General features: G+C 38.4%; 1 protein-coding gene across 1 annotated transcript; it reads left to right on the top strand.

Annotated features, from left to right (window-relative positions):
* Nucleotides 1–14,751: 14,751 nt before the first annotated feature.
* LOC134744638 (ribonuclease P protein subunit p40-like) lies at nt 14,752–15,960 on the top strand. Its single transcript, XM_063678526.1, has one exon. The coding sequence runs from the start codon at nt 14,935–14,937 to the stop codon at nt 15,952–15,954; it is 1,020 nt and encodes a 339-aa protein (XP_063534596.1). The 5' UTR covers nt 14,752–14,934; the 3' UTR covers nt 15,955–15,960.
* The last annotated feature ends 446 nt before the right edge of the window (nt 15,961–16,406 follow it).

Raw genomic sequence — 16,406 nt, 5'->3', positions numbered from 1 at the left:
ATAAAGTTTTTTCCTGGTTTTTTTTAAAGTTTTAATTAAGGGTTTCTTAAAGGGGAACGAAAATATGATTATTTTTGTGCTACGATGCACGGTTTAGGAGATGCAGCCCTATAAAGATTTTTTTTGTTGTTTTTTTTTCATTGTGTTTTTTGTATATTATTTTGGGGTTCCGTAAAGGGGAACGAAAATTTTGTTCTTTTTGCGCTACCACGCACGGTTTAGGAGATATAGCTCTATAAAGATTTTTTCCTGTTTTTTTTTTGTTTTTTTTTTTAAGTATTAATTAAGGGATCCTTAAAGGGGAACGAAAAATTGATTATTTTTGCGCTACGATGCACGATTTAGGATATGCAGCCCTATAAAGATTTTTTTTTTGTTTTTTTTTTCATTGTGTTTTTTTGTATATTACTTTGGGGTTCCGTAAAGGGGAACGAAAATTTTATTATTTTTGCGCTACGACGCACGGTTTAGGAGATACAGCCCTAAAATGATTTTTTTTCCACTTTCTTTTTTGCGTTTTTCAATCTTAATTAGGGGTTTCTTAAAGGGATTTTTTTTAATTATTTTTGCGCTACGATGCACGGTGTAGGAGATACAGCCCTATAAAAATTTTTTGTTATTTTTTTTCTTTTTTTTCATTGTGTTTTTAGTATATTACTTTGGGGCTTCATAAAGGGGAACGAAATTTTTATTATTTTTGCGCCACCAAGCACGGTTTAGGAGATATTATATCTATATATATAGCAATAATAGCTCTATAAAGTTTTTTTCCTGGTTTTTTTTTAAGTTTTAATTAAGGATTTCTTAAGGGGAACGAAAATTTGATTATTTTTGTGCTACGATGCACGGTTTAGGAGATGCAGCCCTATAAAGATTTTTTCCTCTTTTTTTTTCTTTTTTGCGTTTTTAAATCTTAATTAGGGGCTTCTTAAAGGGAAGCGAAAATTTGATTTTTTTTGCGCTACGATGCACGATATAGGAGATACAGCTAATACAGCCCTATAAAGATTTTGTTTCTTTTTTTTTTCATGTATTACTTTTGGGTTACATAAAGGGGAACGAAAATTTTATTATTTTTGCGCTACGACGCATGGTTTAGGAGATACAGTCCTATATATTTTTTTACAATGCATGTGCTCGAAAAGTGCGTTTCCTACGGAGCCATGTCGTGCGGAAAGTACTGCTTTTCCGCACTAGTGCTTTTTGTTTTCAATTTTTTTTTACAGTACATATGGTGCTACTTTCTCGCACTAGTGCGGAAAAGAGCACTTACCGTGCATATGTCGAAAGTTTAAAGGGCCATATGTACTGTAAAACGTACGATACACGTGCGAATAGGTAATTCGCAACTCGTGTCGATTTAAAACACTCCTTTTAATAATTAAACTTATTTGCCATGACATGTTTTTTTATTTACTCGCACAATGCATAGTAAAACATTGTATGATACACGTGCGTAAAGATGATTTCCGCACTTGTTGCATAAATAGCAATTTTTTTTATCAAAGAATGAAAGAAAGTCACGGTATTTATAACCAAATTTTACTTTAGTGGTACCTTTTCCCTATCACTGTCACAAATGTATGTGGCGTTCACGTAAACGCGATATTTTTAAGATTTCCCTGCGCAATGTTGCCAGCTCGCTCGCAAATCAAACATGTACTTACAGTTCTTTTGCATAATGGTGACATTGTACAATATCTATGAGATTTAAATAGGTAAAAGATAATTCGACGCATTCTTTGCTTGCTTGTTGCTTGTTGTTGTGTTGTTTGCGTAACTTCTTTGAATAAGTTGCGTTAATTTGGCGCACAGGCGAAGTAAACATGCGTTGCGTACGGCAAGGTCACGCCGCGGCCCCACCCTGCACGGCCTCCGTTGCCCATTCAGACCGCCCGCTAGCTTCGTTTGAACGCAAATAATATTTTTGTAATATTTGTTTATGCAGTGGATGCAAGTGACACAAATTCATACATCTTATTTATCCCGCATTTCAAATTAATAATATGTAAACTCTAATATCTTTAATATTCTTTTGTAACGGTGACAGCCTGTTACAACAAAATCATCAAATATCTTATGAAGCTATGCCTTAATAAGACACAAAATCATTTAATGGACCTATTTAAACGATTAAATTCGACCTAAGTAATTTTTTTTAACTAATTTTTTTTTGTGTCATTTAGAATATTATGACATAGTATCAGATTGCAGTGGACGTAATTGACACAAACTATGTTTTCACACTAAAAACACTATCCTAAATGCAACACAGTTACATGTTTTCTCTCGAATATTTTTTTCTCCAAGATAATTCAAAATAAAAAATAATTACCACAAAATAACAAATTACTAGAAAAGCAAATTATATATATGACACAAAACAAAATGTAAGATTTACATCTTAACAAAGTATTCATAAGCGAAAACAGAATTGACTTTAATATTTTTATAACCTAGGGGTCAAAATATAGCCAGCGGTACAGGTCTATACTTTCTCCTGCAGTGATAATTTCCAAAATGCTGCAAAAATTATGGTTGAGTCGTATCGATTGGGACACCCCTGTCCCAGAAGACATTAAAACGATGTGGAATAATTTCATAAATATTTTGAGCCGTTTAAACGATTTACGGATTCCGCGTCATGTAAGGGCGGGTGTACAAACTGGTCATACGGAATTGCATATTTTCTCCGATGCATCGTTGCATGCTTACGGCGCGTGCGCTTATATTCGGACATATGATGAAGGGTCAGATGTAACTGTCAGATTATTGTGTGCTAAGAGTAAGGTCTCTCCCCTGAAATCTCCAACTACCCCGAAACTTGAACTTTCAGGAGCGCTCGTTGCTGCTAAACTTTACAAGAAAATAACCGATTCCTTAAGGTTAGCGTTCACAAAAGTTTACTTCTGGTGTGAATCAACTATAGTAATTTCGTGGTTAGGTATGTCTCCGCATTTGTTGAAGCCTTTCGTTCAAAATCGCGTCACACAAATAAACGATCTCACCGGTAATGCGACATGGTTGCATGTGAGAAGCGAAGACAACCCTAGTGATTTATTGTCTAGAGGCGTTACTTTAGATAATTTAATAGATTGTAACTTATGGTGGTTCGGACCATCATTTTTGCATGACCCAAAATCGGATTTTATTAATGACAATACGAGTAAAAATACGGCAATCGAAGATTTACCCGAGTTACGATCGACCGCGGCAAGTTTAGTTTGCAATCAGCAAGATGAACTATTTAATTTCGATAGATGTTCATCTTACAGTAAATTAATTAGAATCGGCGCGTATGTACTCCGCTTTATATTGAACTCACGTATTAACTCTGAGCGTAAACAACTCCGCCAAACCGGTTCGTTATCGGTGGACGAGTTGAGTGCATCACGTCTTATGCTAGTTAGATTCGCACAGATGCAATCATTTCCGGACGTCTACGATTGTTTGTTTAAAAATAAACCGATTAAGACGAATAGTAAACAATATAATGAGTATGAGTATGAGTATGAGTATGAGTATGAGTATGAGTATGAGTATGGGTATGAGTATGAGTATAGTCGTATATCCGGTCTTAACGTGTTTTTAGACGATCAGAATAAGTTAAACGCGATTAGAGTCGGTGGTAGATTGTGTAATTCTACAAGTTTCGAATAACATGCCATGTTATTGTGCAGTAAACATAAGTTAACGGTGTTGTTATTCAAATACGAACACAACCTGTATTCGAATGAAAGGTAAAGTACTTAGTCCTGTCATGGGTAATGTTATTTTGGATCGTTTAGAGCCTGGTTTCCCGTTCATTCGTACAGCCGTTGATTATGGCGGGCCAATTCTCATACTTAATCGAAAGGGGAGAGGAGCTCAGCTAATTAAATCGTATATTTGTTTGTTCATATGTATGGTCACGCGAGCCGTTCATTTGGAGCTTGTTACGAGTCTCTCCACTGATGATTATTTATTAGCGCTTAAACGTTGTCTAAGTAGACGAGGTAAGCCTCATATAATTTATTCGGATAACGAAAAATGCTTTGTTGGGGCCGAAAAAGAATTTTCCACATTTTTGAAAAATAATTCGAAGGATATAGTCGATTTCGCTGCCAATGCTGGCATCAAATTCAGTTTCATTCCTCCTTATTCTCCCCATTTTGGCGGATTGTGGGAAGCTGGAATAAAAGCGTGCTTTCATTTAAAACGGGTAGTAGGTAATGCTAGGTTAACTTACCAGGAACTCAGCTGGCCGAGGCCATCCTGAATTCCAGGCCCATGTCACCCTTGTCCACAGATCCTACTGATCTATCCCCGCTCACGCCTGCCCATTACCTAATTGGTCGGCCGTTGACCTGCCCTGCTAGCGAGGACCTGACGGATGTGCAGCCTTCCCGCCTGTCTCGCTACGCCAGGATCGAAGCCCTACGACAACACTTCTGGCGTCGATGTTCATCTAAAGGTCATAAGTCACCTAGAGGCAAAACGACAGGTTGCGGCTATATTCTGTGACCTTTCTCGTGCCTTCGAACTCGTGCATCACCCGCTCCTCCTAGCGAAGTTGGACCATTATGGTGTGACAGGTAAACTTCATCACATGATCGCCTCTTTTCTCCAGGGATGTAAACAACTAACGTCAGTCAAGGGAGAACGATCAGAGCTGCTTGACCTCGGAAATTGTGCTGTACCCCAAGGCTCCACAATGGGAAATAACCTGTTTCTCATTCTTATGAACGACTTCTCAGAAGCATCCAATGAAGCTGAGTTTGTCCTTTTTGCCGACGACGGCTGTGTAATTGTTGCAGCCGACAACCAGGACCAATTAATACTTAAACTGGACACAGTGATGCAGCAGGTTGCGGCGTGGTTCGCGGCGAACGGTATGTCCCTCAACATTGAAAAAACTAATATTGTCCATTTCGGCCTAAGGGGAACTAGAGAGCACACCCTTAACATCACATGCAACGGATTGCTAGTGCCGCAAGTCGACCACGTAAAATATTTAGGCCTTACATTCGACTCTGGCCTAACATGGGGACCACATATCGATTCTCTGTGTGACCGCCTTGAGATCCACCGGGGCGTTGAGATCGGCCAGCTCAACGGACTTATTCAAAAAATGATTTAAAATCCAAGATTTTCCATCACCAATCAGTGTTTCATTTGAGAAATAACTTAAAAGTTGTTTTTTAGACTTTGCAAGCTCTCCACCATAACAGGAATATGAATTTATACGAATGAGTTTATAGGAATATGAATTTCCACGTTCACTAGCTGAGATTTCTGATGATATTTCTTGAATGATTTTAGCCATGCAAGGGAAGGAATCAAACTGCATACTGTGTAAAGATGTTGTCCATAACTCTATTTTTGCTATAAATCCATTCACTTTATCTTTTGCTGTTATTATGTTCTCGTCCCTTAATTTCTTGTAGACTTGCGTTCATAGCATTTAAGTGGTCAAAAATATCGGCAAGATATGTTACCTTCAATAGCCAAACATAATCAGAAAATAAATCTGCAAATTCAGTTTTGTTATCTTGCAAAAACATTAATAATTCTGATCTAAGCTCTATGACGCGTGTCAAAACCTATCCTTTCGAAAGCCATCTTACCTCTGTATGATAAAGTAGGTTTTGATGAAGTGCACCCATATCTTCGCATACAATTCGAAATAGCCGCGTTTGCAAAGCTTTACTTTTGATCGAATTTACAACTTTTATTACATCTTTCAGCACTTCGTTTAAATCTGCTGGTAAAAATCTGTCTGCCAAAACTTGGCGATGCAGAAAACAATGTGTCCACAAGGCATTCGGCAAAATTGACTTAAGTCTTGCAATGAATCCACTTTCATTTCCCGTCATCGCTTTAGCTCCGTCAGTACAAATACCAATACATAGCTCCCAGTGCAATCGACATTTAAATTTTTACAAACGGGGTTTGGGGGGTCGCGAAAAAATTTTAGTGGTCATAAAGGGCCGTGACACCATAAAGTTTGAAAAACACTGATTTAAAAAAACAAATGTTTCTTATGGAATTTAAGGTTTATGACTTAAAATCATTAAATAAAGCCAAATTTGGTATTTTTTATTAAATTCTCAAACCATTTATTTAATGATAATTAATATCGAACGAACCGTTATTATGAGCGTTTTACTTTTTGTTATCTGTCAAAAGCTACTTAAACACGCTCCATCCAAGGTCAAATTACTTTCCCCACTAGTGGATAAAATGCGTTTTTCCCCGCTTGTTTTAAAGGATAAAAGACGGCTTTCCGAGCTAGTGAGGGGAAATTTATGTTTTAATAATAATAAGAATAATAAGAATATATTTATTTAAAAGAAAAAACCTTAATAATATTCGACAATATCCAGTGGCCCCACACTAGGCAATGCCTGTCACGTGGTAGCCGGGTTCGCATTAAACAACCAAAGGTTAAGTAAAAAACTAGGTGACATTAATAGAAGTAATAATTAAAGAAATTAAGTAATTTAAAGAAAGAAAATTAAAGAAAAACTTTGTCTCTGTGTGTGTGTGTGTGTGTGTGTATGTGTGTGAGTGTGTGTTGGGTTGCGCATGTATTAAGGCTACAGAGATTGTTAGCATACGCACAGATTAATAAATAGTTACTACGTAACAGATACATCATTCCCATACAAAAGCGAAAATACCTACTCTATAATAGCCTACAAAATCTTAATAATAATACCTGCTGCTCAGGACGAGAAGAAAAGTACCATAAGTATGGCGCACAAAGAGTCGAGACTGCCTTGCTCGCCGTGCGAGCCACGTGCCAACGCGTCATCGTAAGAATGCGCTAGGGTTGTACTGTTACTTATGTTATTATTGTAATAAAACGAATGTTGCGAATCAACCATATTTTATATTAGTCAATCAAATATTTAAAAACAACACTTATAATACCTGACTCAAAAAACTCCTTAATTTACGATTTATCTACTTATGTTCAAAGAAATAAATAGTGTCAAAATTCATAAAGATAGATTTAAAATACTACTCACCTTTCTTCGTCTCTCGGAAATGAAAAAACCGGCCAAGTGCGAGTCGGACTCGCCCACCGAGGGTTCCGTACTTTTTAGTATTTGTTATTATAGCGGCAACAGAAATACATCATCTGTGAAAATTTCAACTGTCTAGCTATCACGGTTCATGAGATACAGCCTGGTGACAGACAGCCAGACGGACAGACGAACAGCGCAGTCTTAGTAATAGGGTCCCGTTTTTACCCTTTGGGTACGAAACCCTAAAAACGCCATAAATGATTTCGAAAATAGCATAGAGTAACTTATACTAGAGCGGTACTGTCATAGTAAATTTTGTAACCCCAGTAAATTCACTGCCATCTGTCGACACACTTTAAAACTAAAAATGAAGATTTATAAAAATATGATAGAATGTATTTAAATATAGATAAATGATTTTTTTTATTTGCATTAATTATTTTTATGATTTTGACCCATGTTCTTTCACTGATATGCGTTAAAATTGTTAAATAACAAACGAAACCGTAAACGCCATCTATACGACTATAGGCCAAAACTAGTAGCGCCCTCTGAACGAGAATCAAATTTTCTTGATTTTCGAGGCACGTTTTTTCCTTAGACTGTATCCATTTATTACGGAGTTATATCTTTGGTAATAGGGTGCCGTTTTTACCCTTTGGGTAAGGAACCCTAAAAAACGACAAATTTTCTTTTGTTTTTTGACTTTTACACCCATCTACTGCACAATAATTACGTGGTTTCGGCATTTCGAAGCGTAAGCGCGGGAAACGTGCGGTGCGAGCGCTCAGGCGGGCGTTCGGCGGCCCTCTGTCGATTATATCGTCGACGATACGCCGAGCGGTAGGCATATAGCGCGTGGCTTTGAGCGAGTGAAGGAGGCCTGAAACAGGATGCGACATGCAGGTTCTGCCAGGAATCAGAGGAGACTGCAATGCACATTCTCTGTTCCTGTGGACCACTAATGTCAAAAAGAAGTATCCACTTAGGGCGGCACATACTGCAACCCTATGAGGTACAGAACATTACGGCCCAAAGAATCTGGAATTTTCTGGACTCAACGGGCATTAGTAACGAACTTTAAAGGGCCGTCACAATAGATCACTGCTTGGTCGACGTGACACTCACAGGCCCACAACACCCCAACAATAAATAAGATATTCTTCGGAATTTATAGTTTTTCGATGCACGTGAGTTGCAACTCGTAGGATCAATAATTGTCTCACACTAAGAACATCCGCGTCTTTATAAAGGGTGACCGTTGAAAACCACCGAGGCTTCCCAAGCATGACCTTGAGCACAAACCTTTGGGCCCTTTCGAGAGGCAGTAGTGCAGAGCTAGTGGAGCCACCCCACACGCCAATGCAGTAAGACAGGATGGATTCGCATATCGAAGTGTATACAATCTTAAGCAATTCCCTCGTAGCAGAATTTCGTAGCAGCTTCATAATAAATATCACCTTTCTGACTCTAGTAGACATTATTTCGATGTGTTTTTTGAAATTAAGATTTTCATCAAGCGTAACGCCCAGATACTTTATGGTGGTACAATTACTAACAACACCGAAAACTCTACTCGAGTGACTGGCTGAATCGACGTCTGCATTGGCACGAGAAAACTTGAGATCTGGCCGGGAGCTGGGGGCAGAAGAAGCCGTTTTATGAAAGCATAAGTATTTTGTTTTTGAAATATTAAGTGAGAGCAGGTTGTTAGCGAGCCATTTGGTAATCACAGACAAACCTGTCTCAGCTACCGCAAAACATCGTTCCCAGGACACATCGTGAAACAGCAGAGCAGTATCGTCTGCGTAGCAGATAATTTCTGCCTGACTGACGGGCAGAGAAATTAAGTCATTGAGGTAGATCAGAAAAAGAGTGGGACCGAGGATGCTTCCCTGCGGGACACCGAAGGTTATCGGAGCTGAGTCACTGACTAAAGTGCCAAGTCTTACACACTGCTGCCGGTTTGTAAGGTAGCTTTTGAACCAGTTCCATGCGATACCGCGAATGCCTAACAGTTCAAGCTTCCTTAGCAATATCGGTATTGAGACAGTATCAAATGCCTTAGCCAGATCTAGGAAAATTCCCACGCAGGTTTCTCCTCTGTCAAGATAGGAAGAAACAAGGTTAACTAGTAAGGTGGCGGCTTGTTCAGAAGATCTGTTTTTTCGAAAACCATATTGTCTTTGGGAGAGCAGGTGTTCTGATTCAAGGAAATTGATTAGTTGATTATTAATAATCTTTTCCAGCATTTTAGATAGACTGCTGAGAAGAGAAATAGGGCGATAATTCCCGGGGCAGCTCTTGTCACCTCCTTTATGAACGGGAACCACTGCAGCTACTTTCCAACACTCCGGAAAAGAACCCGATGAAATGCTGAGGTTAAAAATATGAACGAGTGGTTTGACGATATAGTTTTTTAGATTTTTTAAGATACGAGTGTTTATTTTATCAATGCCAGACGCGCAATCTGGGTTTAAGGACATGATTAATTTCTCTACTTCAGTATCGTCGGTAGGATTTGTGCGTAATATTGTTTAAATTGGCTAATTGCATTTTTGGCTGCATACATCACTATGCATAGGGTTAACAGAAAAAGAATCACGAACAAAAATGGTCCCGACGACACCTACACAATGAAGACGCGCGGTTATACTAGATATAGCCCCTTTCTAACATTCTGGAAATGTCGTTTCTCCTCTTCAGTCATTTGGGTGGCTGCATCTTTCTTCTTTTTTCTCGATGGTGCCTCATCTCTTGAATGTAATCTTCTTTTATTCGAGGTTGAGTTATCTTTTGGCAAATCTTCAAGATTTACCTCCATCGGCGTCACGGACCAAAATTCGTGTAGATTTTGAACGTTATGTTCTACGCTCGTTTCGTTTTCTCCTTCAATGGAAGCGTTGATTTCAGTGGAGTCAGAGGACACAGCTTCAATTCTATCTGCACCTGAAAATATATTCATATTAAATCATGCATTTAAGGGTTAAGACAAGAAAATAATAAAAATAAAAAAAATTAAAATTAAAACATCGATTATTACTGCTAAATCAGTGTTAGAATTTAAATAGGCTAAATCATATTTATGTAAATATATAATTTTCAGTACGAGAGATATGAGAAATCTTACTAGTATTAGAAAGGTACACTATTTGTGATATACCTATGATAAAGATTTTAAATATAAAATAATTGCAAACCCCGAAAAAAACCCGCCTAAATCACATATAAAAAATCACCAACTTTTCCAAATTTTCCACCATTTCGTCTTAAAACAAATGTAATTTTTTTAAACTAAAATACTGCGCAAATTTGAATAAAACATCTGATTGTGTACTAATTTACCACCAAAATAATTATACATGACCAAATCAATTTAATCTAATTATGCAAAAAATTATGTTTTGTGCTTTGTAGGCTGCATACGTCACTATGCATAGGGTTAACAGAAAAAGAATCACGAACAAAAATGGTCCCGACGACACCTACACAATGAAGACGCGCGGTGATACTAGATATAGCCCCTTTCTAACATTCTGGAAATGTCGTTTCTCCTCTTCAGTCATTTGGGAGGCTGCATCTTTCTTCTTTTTTCTTAACGGTGCCTCATCTCTTGAATCTAATCTTCTTTTATTCGAGTTTGAGTTATCTTTTGGCAAATCTTCAAGATTTACCTCCATCGGCGTCACGGACCAAAATTCGTGTAGAATTGGAACGTTATGTTCTACGCTCGTTTCGTTTTCTCCTTCAATGGAAGCGTTGATTTCAGTGGAGTCAGAGGACACAGCTTCAAGTCTATCTGCACCTGGAAATATATTCATATTTATATTCTTTATTTGTATTGATCATATAATGTCATGGATGCGTAATTTACATTATTAACATGATTGTATACAATAGATATGTCAGAAATATATACAATTAAAATTAGGTATCATTGTAAACATTGGAAAAAGTCTAGAATCTTCAAGCCTGAACGAATGCAAGAATGTCATTTAAGCTTGTAAGTGCGTTATTGTATTGCTCTGATCTGTGTTCAAAAAGCGACACAGGCCCGGATCAGCGACCAGCTCTTACGAGCTCACGCAAGCCAAGAGCATTTAATATTTTGTATGGAAGCTGTGGCAGTATTACTGTTACGGCATTACTGCTGTTAGGTCACTAAGTCACTATCAATTACCTTGATTAAATGAGTGAAGGATTGAACATTCTAATCGCAGCAATAATGCCAATGCCATCAACCCTACAACAGTAACCGGTAACGCTGCAAAGCTGCTTCAGGCGTCATCCGAATATCATCTTAATTCTTTATAATTTAATTCCAGGTTATGATGGGTTTTCGCTGCCAGTATACCTGATCGGCAACTACTGCATCGCAACAGTTATGACGACATGATACGTGTACACTTTAGGGCTGTACCCGACCAAGCATCGCCGCAGTCTGTTCGCCTTTTCATCCATGGTTGGCAGGCTGGGATCTATACTGTCGCCGCTTACGCCTGCTATGGTGAGAAAAATCTTCATTCTATCCAAAATACGACGGGTTCTCTCTAGCAGTAGGTATACCTGATCGGCAACTACTGCATCGCAACAGTTATGACATGATACGTGTACACTTTAGGGCTGTACCCGACCAAGCATCGCCGCAGTCTGTTCGCCTTTTCATCCACGGTTGGCAGGCTGGGATCTATACTGTCGCCGCTTACGCCTGCTATGGTGAGGGAAATCTTCATTCTATCCAGGATACGGCGGGTTGTCTCTTGCAGTAGGTATACCTGATCGGCAACTACTGCATCGCAACAGTAATGACGACATGATACGTGTACACTTCAGAGCTGTTCCCGACCAAGCATCGCCACAGTCTGTTCGCCTTTTCTTCAATGGTGTCAACCAACCAAGCATATGAGCTTATTGATTTATAATTTATCCCAGAACCCAGAAATCGTCTTTGAATCGTGAAAAAAATGTTCGGTCGGTGAAATTGACCCTATTGCCCTGTATATAGGGAATAAGGGAACCACTTCGTAGCCTAGTATTTTTTTTTATGTGATAGTCAGCAAACGAGCAGACGAGCCGCCTGATAGGAAGCAGTCATCATCGCCCATGGACATAAGCAACATCACAGGAGCCACTTAAGCATTGCCGACCCTTGAGAACCCTAAATTATAACCCTATTTAGTAATAGGTAAATTTTTTAATATATCTACAGGGTGCGTCGAGCGGCTGGGCCGAGCTGCCGTTCGCTCTGTTCGGCGGCTTCGCTCTGTTGTCCGGGGCTCTGGCCTTCGTTACGCCGGAGACACTGGGCTCCAAGCCAGGCGCGGCTTCCTCTAAGGAGCGCTTGTGCAGTGCACTCCCATAAAATTATAGTGCCTAATTAATATATTACTCTTTAAGATCTATCGTACAAAAGTCAATACCAATTAAATAATTACCTTTATTCATTATAAGTTTATAGACGGCCTATACTACTCGGCCTACTCCTATAATTTCATAGGAATCATAGGTAACGCGCGAAGCGGAGCGCTTTGGATTGCGCTCCTATGAAATAGTAGATTGTTAACCAAGGGATGAAAGGCAGACATTTCTGCCGAGGTGTCTTGGCGCTCGAACGCAGTGAGAGCGCCAATAGTCCGAGGCAGAAATGATGCCTTTCACCCGAGTTAAACACTCTACTTTTCATTTCGAATACGAGGAAAGTAAAATGCATGTGTTTTTTCAAAAACATGACGAATAATACATTTTTATAGTATTTATTGAGGGAACTTTCAATTAAAAATTTAGGCAAAAGTATCGTTATTTATGGAATGGAGAGTCAAGTATCACAATGGAAATTGTATAACAAATCCATTTAAACTCAAATTTCAATTGCTTATCGTAAAAAAATTAAAAATATCGTACTTCGAACGTAAAATGCTCTAGTGCAGACACGTATCATTTTCTGCGCACCTTTTAGAACAACAATGACCCTCTTTCAGAGCATGAGAAATGAAAAAGATTTAGTACATAAAATCAATAGGAAATTCAATGAGAGCGAAAGAGAAGTTTCGCTACAGTTCCGCACGTGAAACAGAAGATTTTCTATGAAGAAAGAGGTAAAATTGGAGCGGCGTTCCGTAGCCCGTTTGACCTTGCGCCCTCTCGTCGAATGCGCGCGCATTGTGTGCGCCATATTGTCACTTGTTTGTAAACAGACCTTAGTTAGTAGTCAATTTTAAAGTACGCGCGTGAATGGAATTTTGGCATTTTTTTATTATAAATAATTAACCAAGAGTTTAAGCAGTAAGTGCACATAATTTGTTTGTTGTGAGGTGTTTAAAATAAATGAATTTAACGGGAGAATGTGAAAAAAGTTTACAAAATCGACTCGAGTTCAATATAAAAGGAAAACCTTGAACTTTCGTAACAATGTTCGTCAAAAACAAAAACTTATATGTCATTAAATAAGATCAATATGAAAAAACACCGTGGTTGTGTTATGTCGCTGTGATAAAAGTAACTAGGTGTTTTAGTTTATCGTGTTACCTACCTAAGTACATGTATGTACCTAAGTATATGTCTTGTTTGGAGCGGGCGCGGGCGGGCCGGGCGACGGCTGTGCGGTGAGTTTGCTTGGACCGAAACCGATGTGTTAACAATTTAGCACATATTTCCATAAAATTTGAAAACAACATTCACAATTGTAAAATGAACTGCAGTTAGCGTCTATCGGTCGTCAAGATATTCGTAATAGCGAAATTCTATAAGAGAGTTCAATGACCGTATTTTGTGTCGGTTAATTCAATGTGTAGTTTTTTACTGTGATAGTGAACATCCATAATATAGAATCACCAGCCGCCGCTGCTCCAAGCTACCTGACACTATGGAGGAGGCGGCCGACATTGGGAAGAAGTGATCTTCTACTACTACACGTACTAGTACTATACGGCACACAATAATAACAACTATAGTTTGTCTCATTTCAAACATAGACACTATAGACAGAGAGAATCATACTATAGCATTACTACTATAGTTTGTAAAATGACTGTCTCATTTCAAACATAGACAGAATCACTACATCATCATCATCTTACCGTACTACCTCAATAACCTACCGTATAAGATAAGACACCAGCCCGACAAATCTAAATTTAAAAAACAGCTTAAGAAATACTTACTGGATACACTTAAGTGACACCTGTATCACAAACAGGATGTCGCTTAAGTGTGCCAATAATTAACATTTAGCATAACAAGCAATAAGTATAACAAGCAAGCATAGCAAGTAAGCATAGCAAGTAGAATAATTTAGTTAACTATCTTACCTGCAGGCAAACTGTGAACAACAGTTTTGCAGGAAACTGTATAAATTGTATGTAAAATTTTGGATTAATAAATCTCTCTATCTATCTATCTTTGTCTTACACTAGTACTGACTAGCACCCAAGAAAAAAAGACTAGTTTTTCTTGTTCTTATTTACTGACAATTTGGTTTGACCAACTATTATCTTTGTCTTACACTCGTACTAGCACCCAAAAGAAAAGGATGAGTATAGTTTTTTTGTTCTTATTTAATGACAATTTGGTGTGACCAACTATAATAGAAAGTTTACAACTGTCAATAAAGGCAGATTTATGACTAGGCAGTATGGGTTAGCCCTATAGCCTTACCAAGGGTGTGAAAATGAGTAAAATGTCTATCTGTTTGGCTGAATGCGCCAGGAGCGCGATGCCATAAAAAAAAAATGTCTATCTAATGAGATCTAATGTCAGTGTCAAAATCAATTTTTGACATTGACAATTTGTCACGCATGTCAAAACAAAAAGTGAAAAAATATTTTGAGGTTAGTGAATTAGAAATACAAAACAAGTTATAGCCGGTTCGGAGCAGCCTTTTAGTTTTAACATGGTTTTCACATAGTAATAAATATCCACAACAATGCTGTGTCCAGAGATATACAATTTTCCTTCTCCGAAAATAATATCTTCGTCCAAGACGCATGACAACTTTGAAGGCGCAATGAGCAGCATTCGATTAAACACATTCTATAAAAGTTTAATTGTGACATGCCCTGATGAAATACACTCTCCAAGCTCCATAGAAGAAGTAATTACAGAAGACACGGAATATTACAAGGCCAGCAACTGTCCTCTTACAGAATTCATAAAGGTGGATTTCATTGAAAACTTTGTGAAGAAAGGAAGTTTACTTTGTATGAGTGTAGTTAGGAACTGTGTTGTGGAAAATTGTGCTGCGATAACACCAGACGGTATACTAACTCTACATGTTTTAGACTTCATTTACCAACAATTAGGCTTGGAAGGCACAAAACGTCCACATAACTTTTACGAAGTAAAAATAGACTTGAGCAATCTAAAACATAATGCCAAAATTGCATCTAGCCTTGATAAACTTGAAACATTCGACTTTTTCGTATCATGGGAGCCAACAAGTGAAGATGTGTGCCCATCATCAATAGCCAAGTATTTTTATGATAATGATATCAATGTAGCTTTATGTACTGTAAAGATAGACCATGTATCACCTTCCGTTGAAGAAATACCTGCTTTAGATGCAGAGCTAGACGAGATGTCAGAATGGATTGGTATGCTCGCACATAAAGCTGATACAAACCCGACAGAGACATATATTAGTTCGTACAGCCCACCAGAAAGTGAAAATGCATTGAAATCTTCAAGAATAACTCTTCTCATTGCTAAAGGGTTTTTCAGTCCAGCAACTGTGGAGCGAGTTAGCAGGAAAGTTGAGGAGTATGTAAAAAGCAGAAAAACGGAGCAGTATTGGGCGTCGGTGAGTGTGCAGAGCTTCGAGAACTGCCTGTGGCAGTGGAGTCGGGGGAGCCCTAGGATGTTCCAGGCTCATGATTCGTCCTGCAACCTGTTCTTTAGCCATACTGGTGTAGCGGAGCACATTGTTGGCCAAATAAAATATTCATAGCAATTATTTTTATTTTATTTTGGTTCTCCATTACTCAGTAGCGGACTTGCAGTCTTGGCCGACCTTGGCCCCAGGCTCTGTAGTAAGACTAGTTAGTACTAGCTGCCTTAAGCCCCAGGCCTGTAGTAATTACTAGCTGCCCTAGGCCCAGACCTACTGGATCTTAGGGCAAATCCACCACTGCCATTACTTTCAGACCAGACCTTATTTTATAGTTTGACCCTCTTTGTCGCTGCTCTAGTCGTTGTTAATTTTATATTAGTTCTTTCTAAACATGGTGGTGGAAACATTCCTGTTCCTTACGATCCTGACCTGACCGAATTTTTCTGCTTTTTTGTATGAAAATGTTTATTTCTGCTCTATACAGCAGCACAACTAATACAAGGTTTATACGCACGATTTGACTAGTACAGACATGAATGGAAAACTTCTGCTTGGTAAATAGTGTTCTT

The sequence above is a fragment of the Cydia strobilella genome, chromosome 10 (assembly GCF_947568885.1).
Source record: "Cydia strobilella chromosome 10, ilCydStro3.1, whole genome shotgun sequence".
NCBI classification, from domain to species: Eukaryota; Metazoa; Arthropoda; class Insecta; order Lepidoptera; family Tortricidae; genus Cydia; species Cydia strobilella.
Note: the sequence above shows the minus strand (reverse complement) of the source record. Positions and strands in the feature narration are given on the sequence as shown.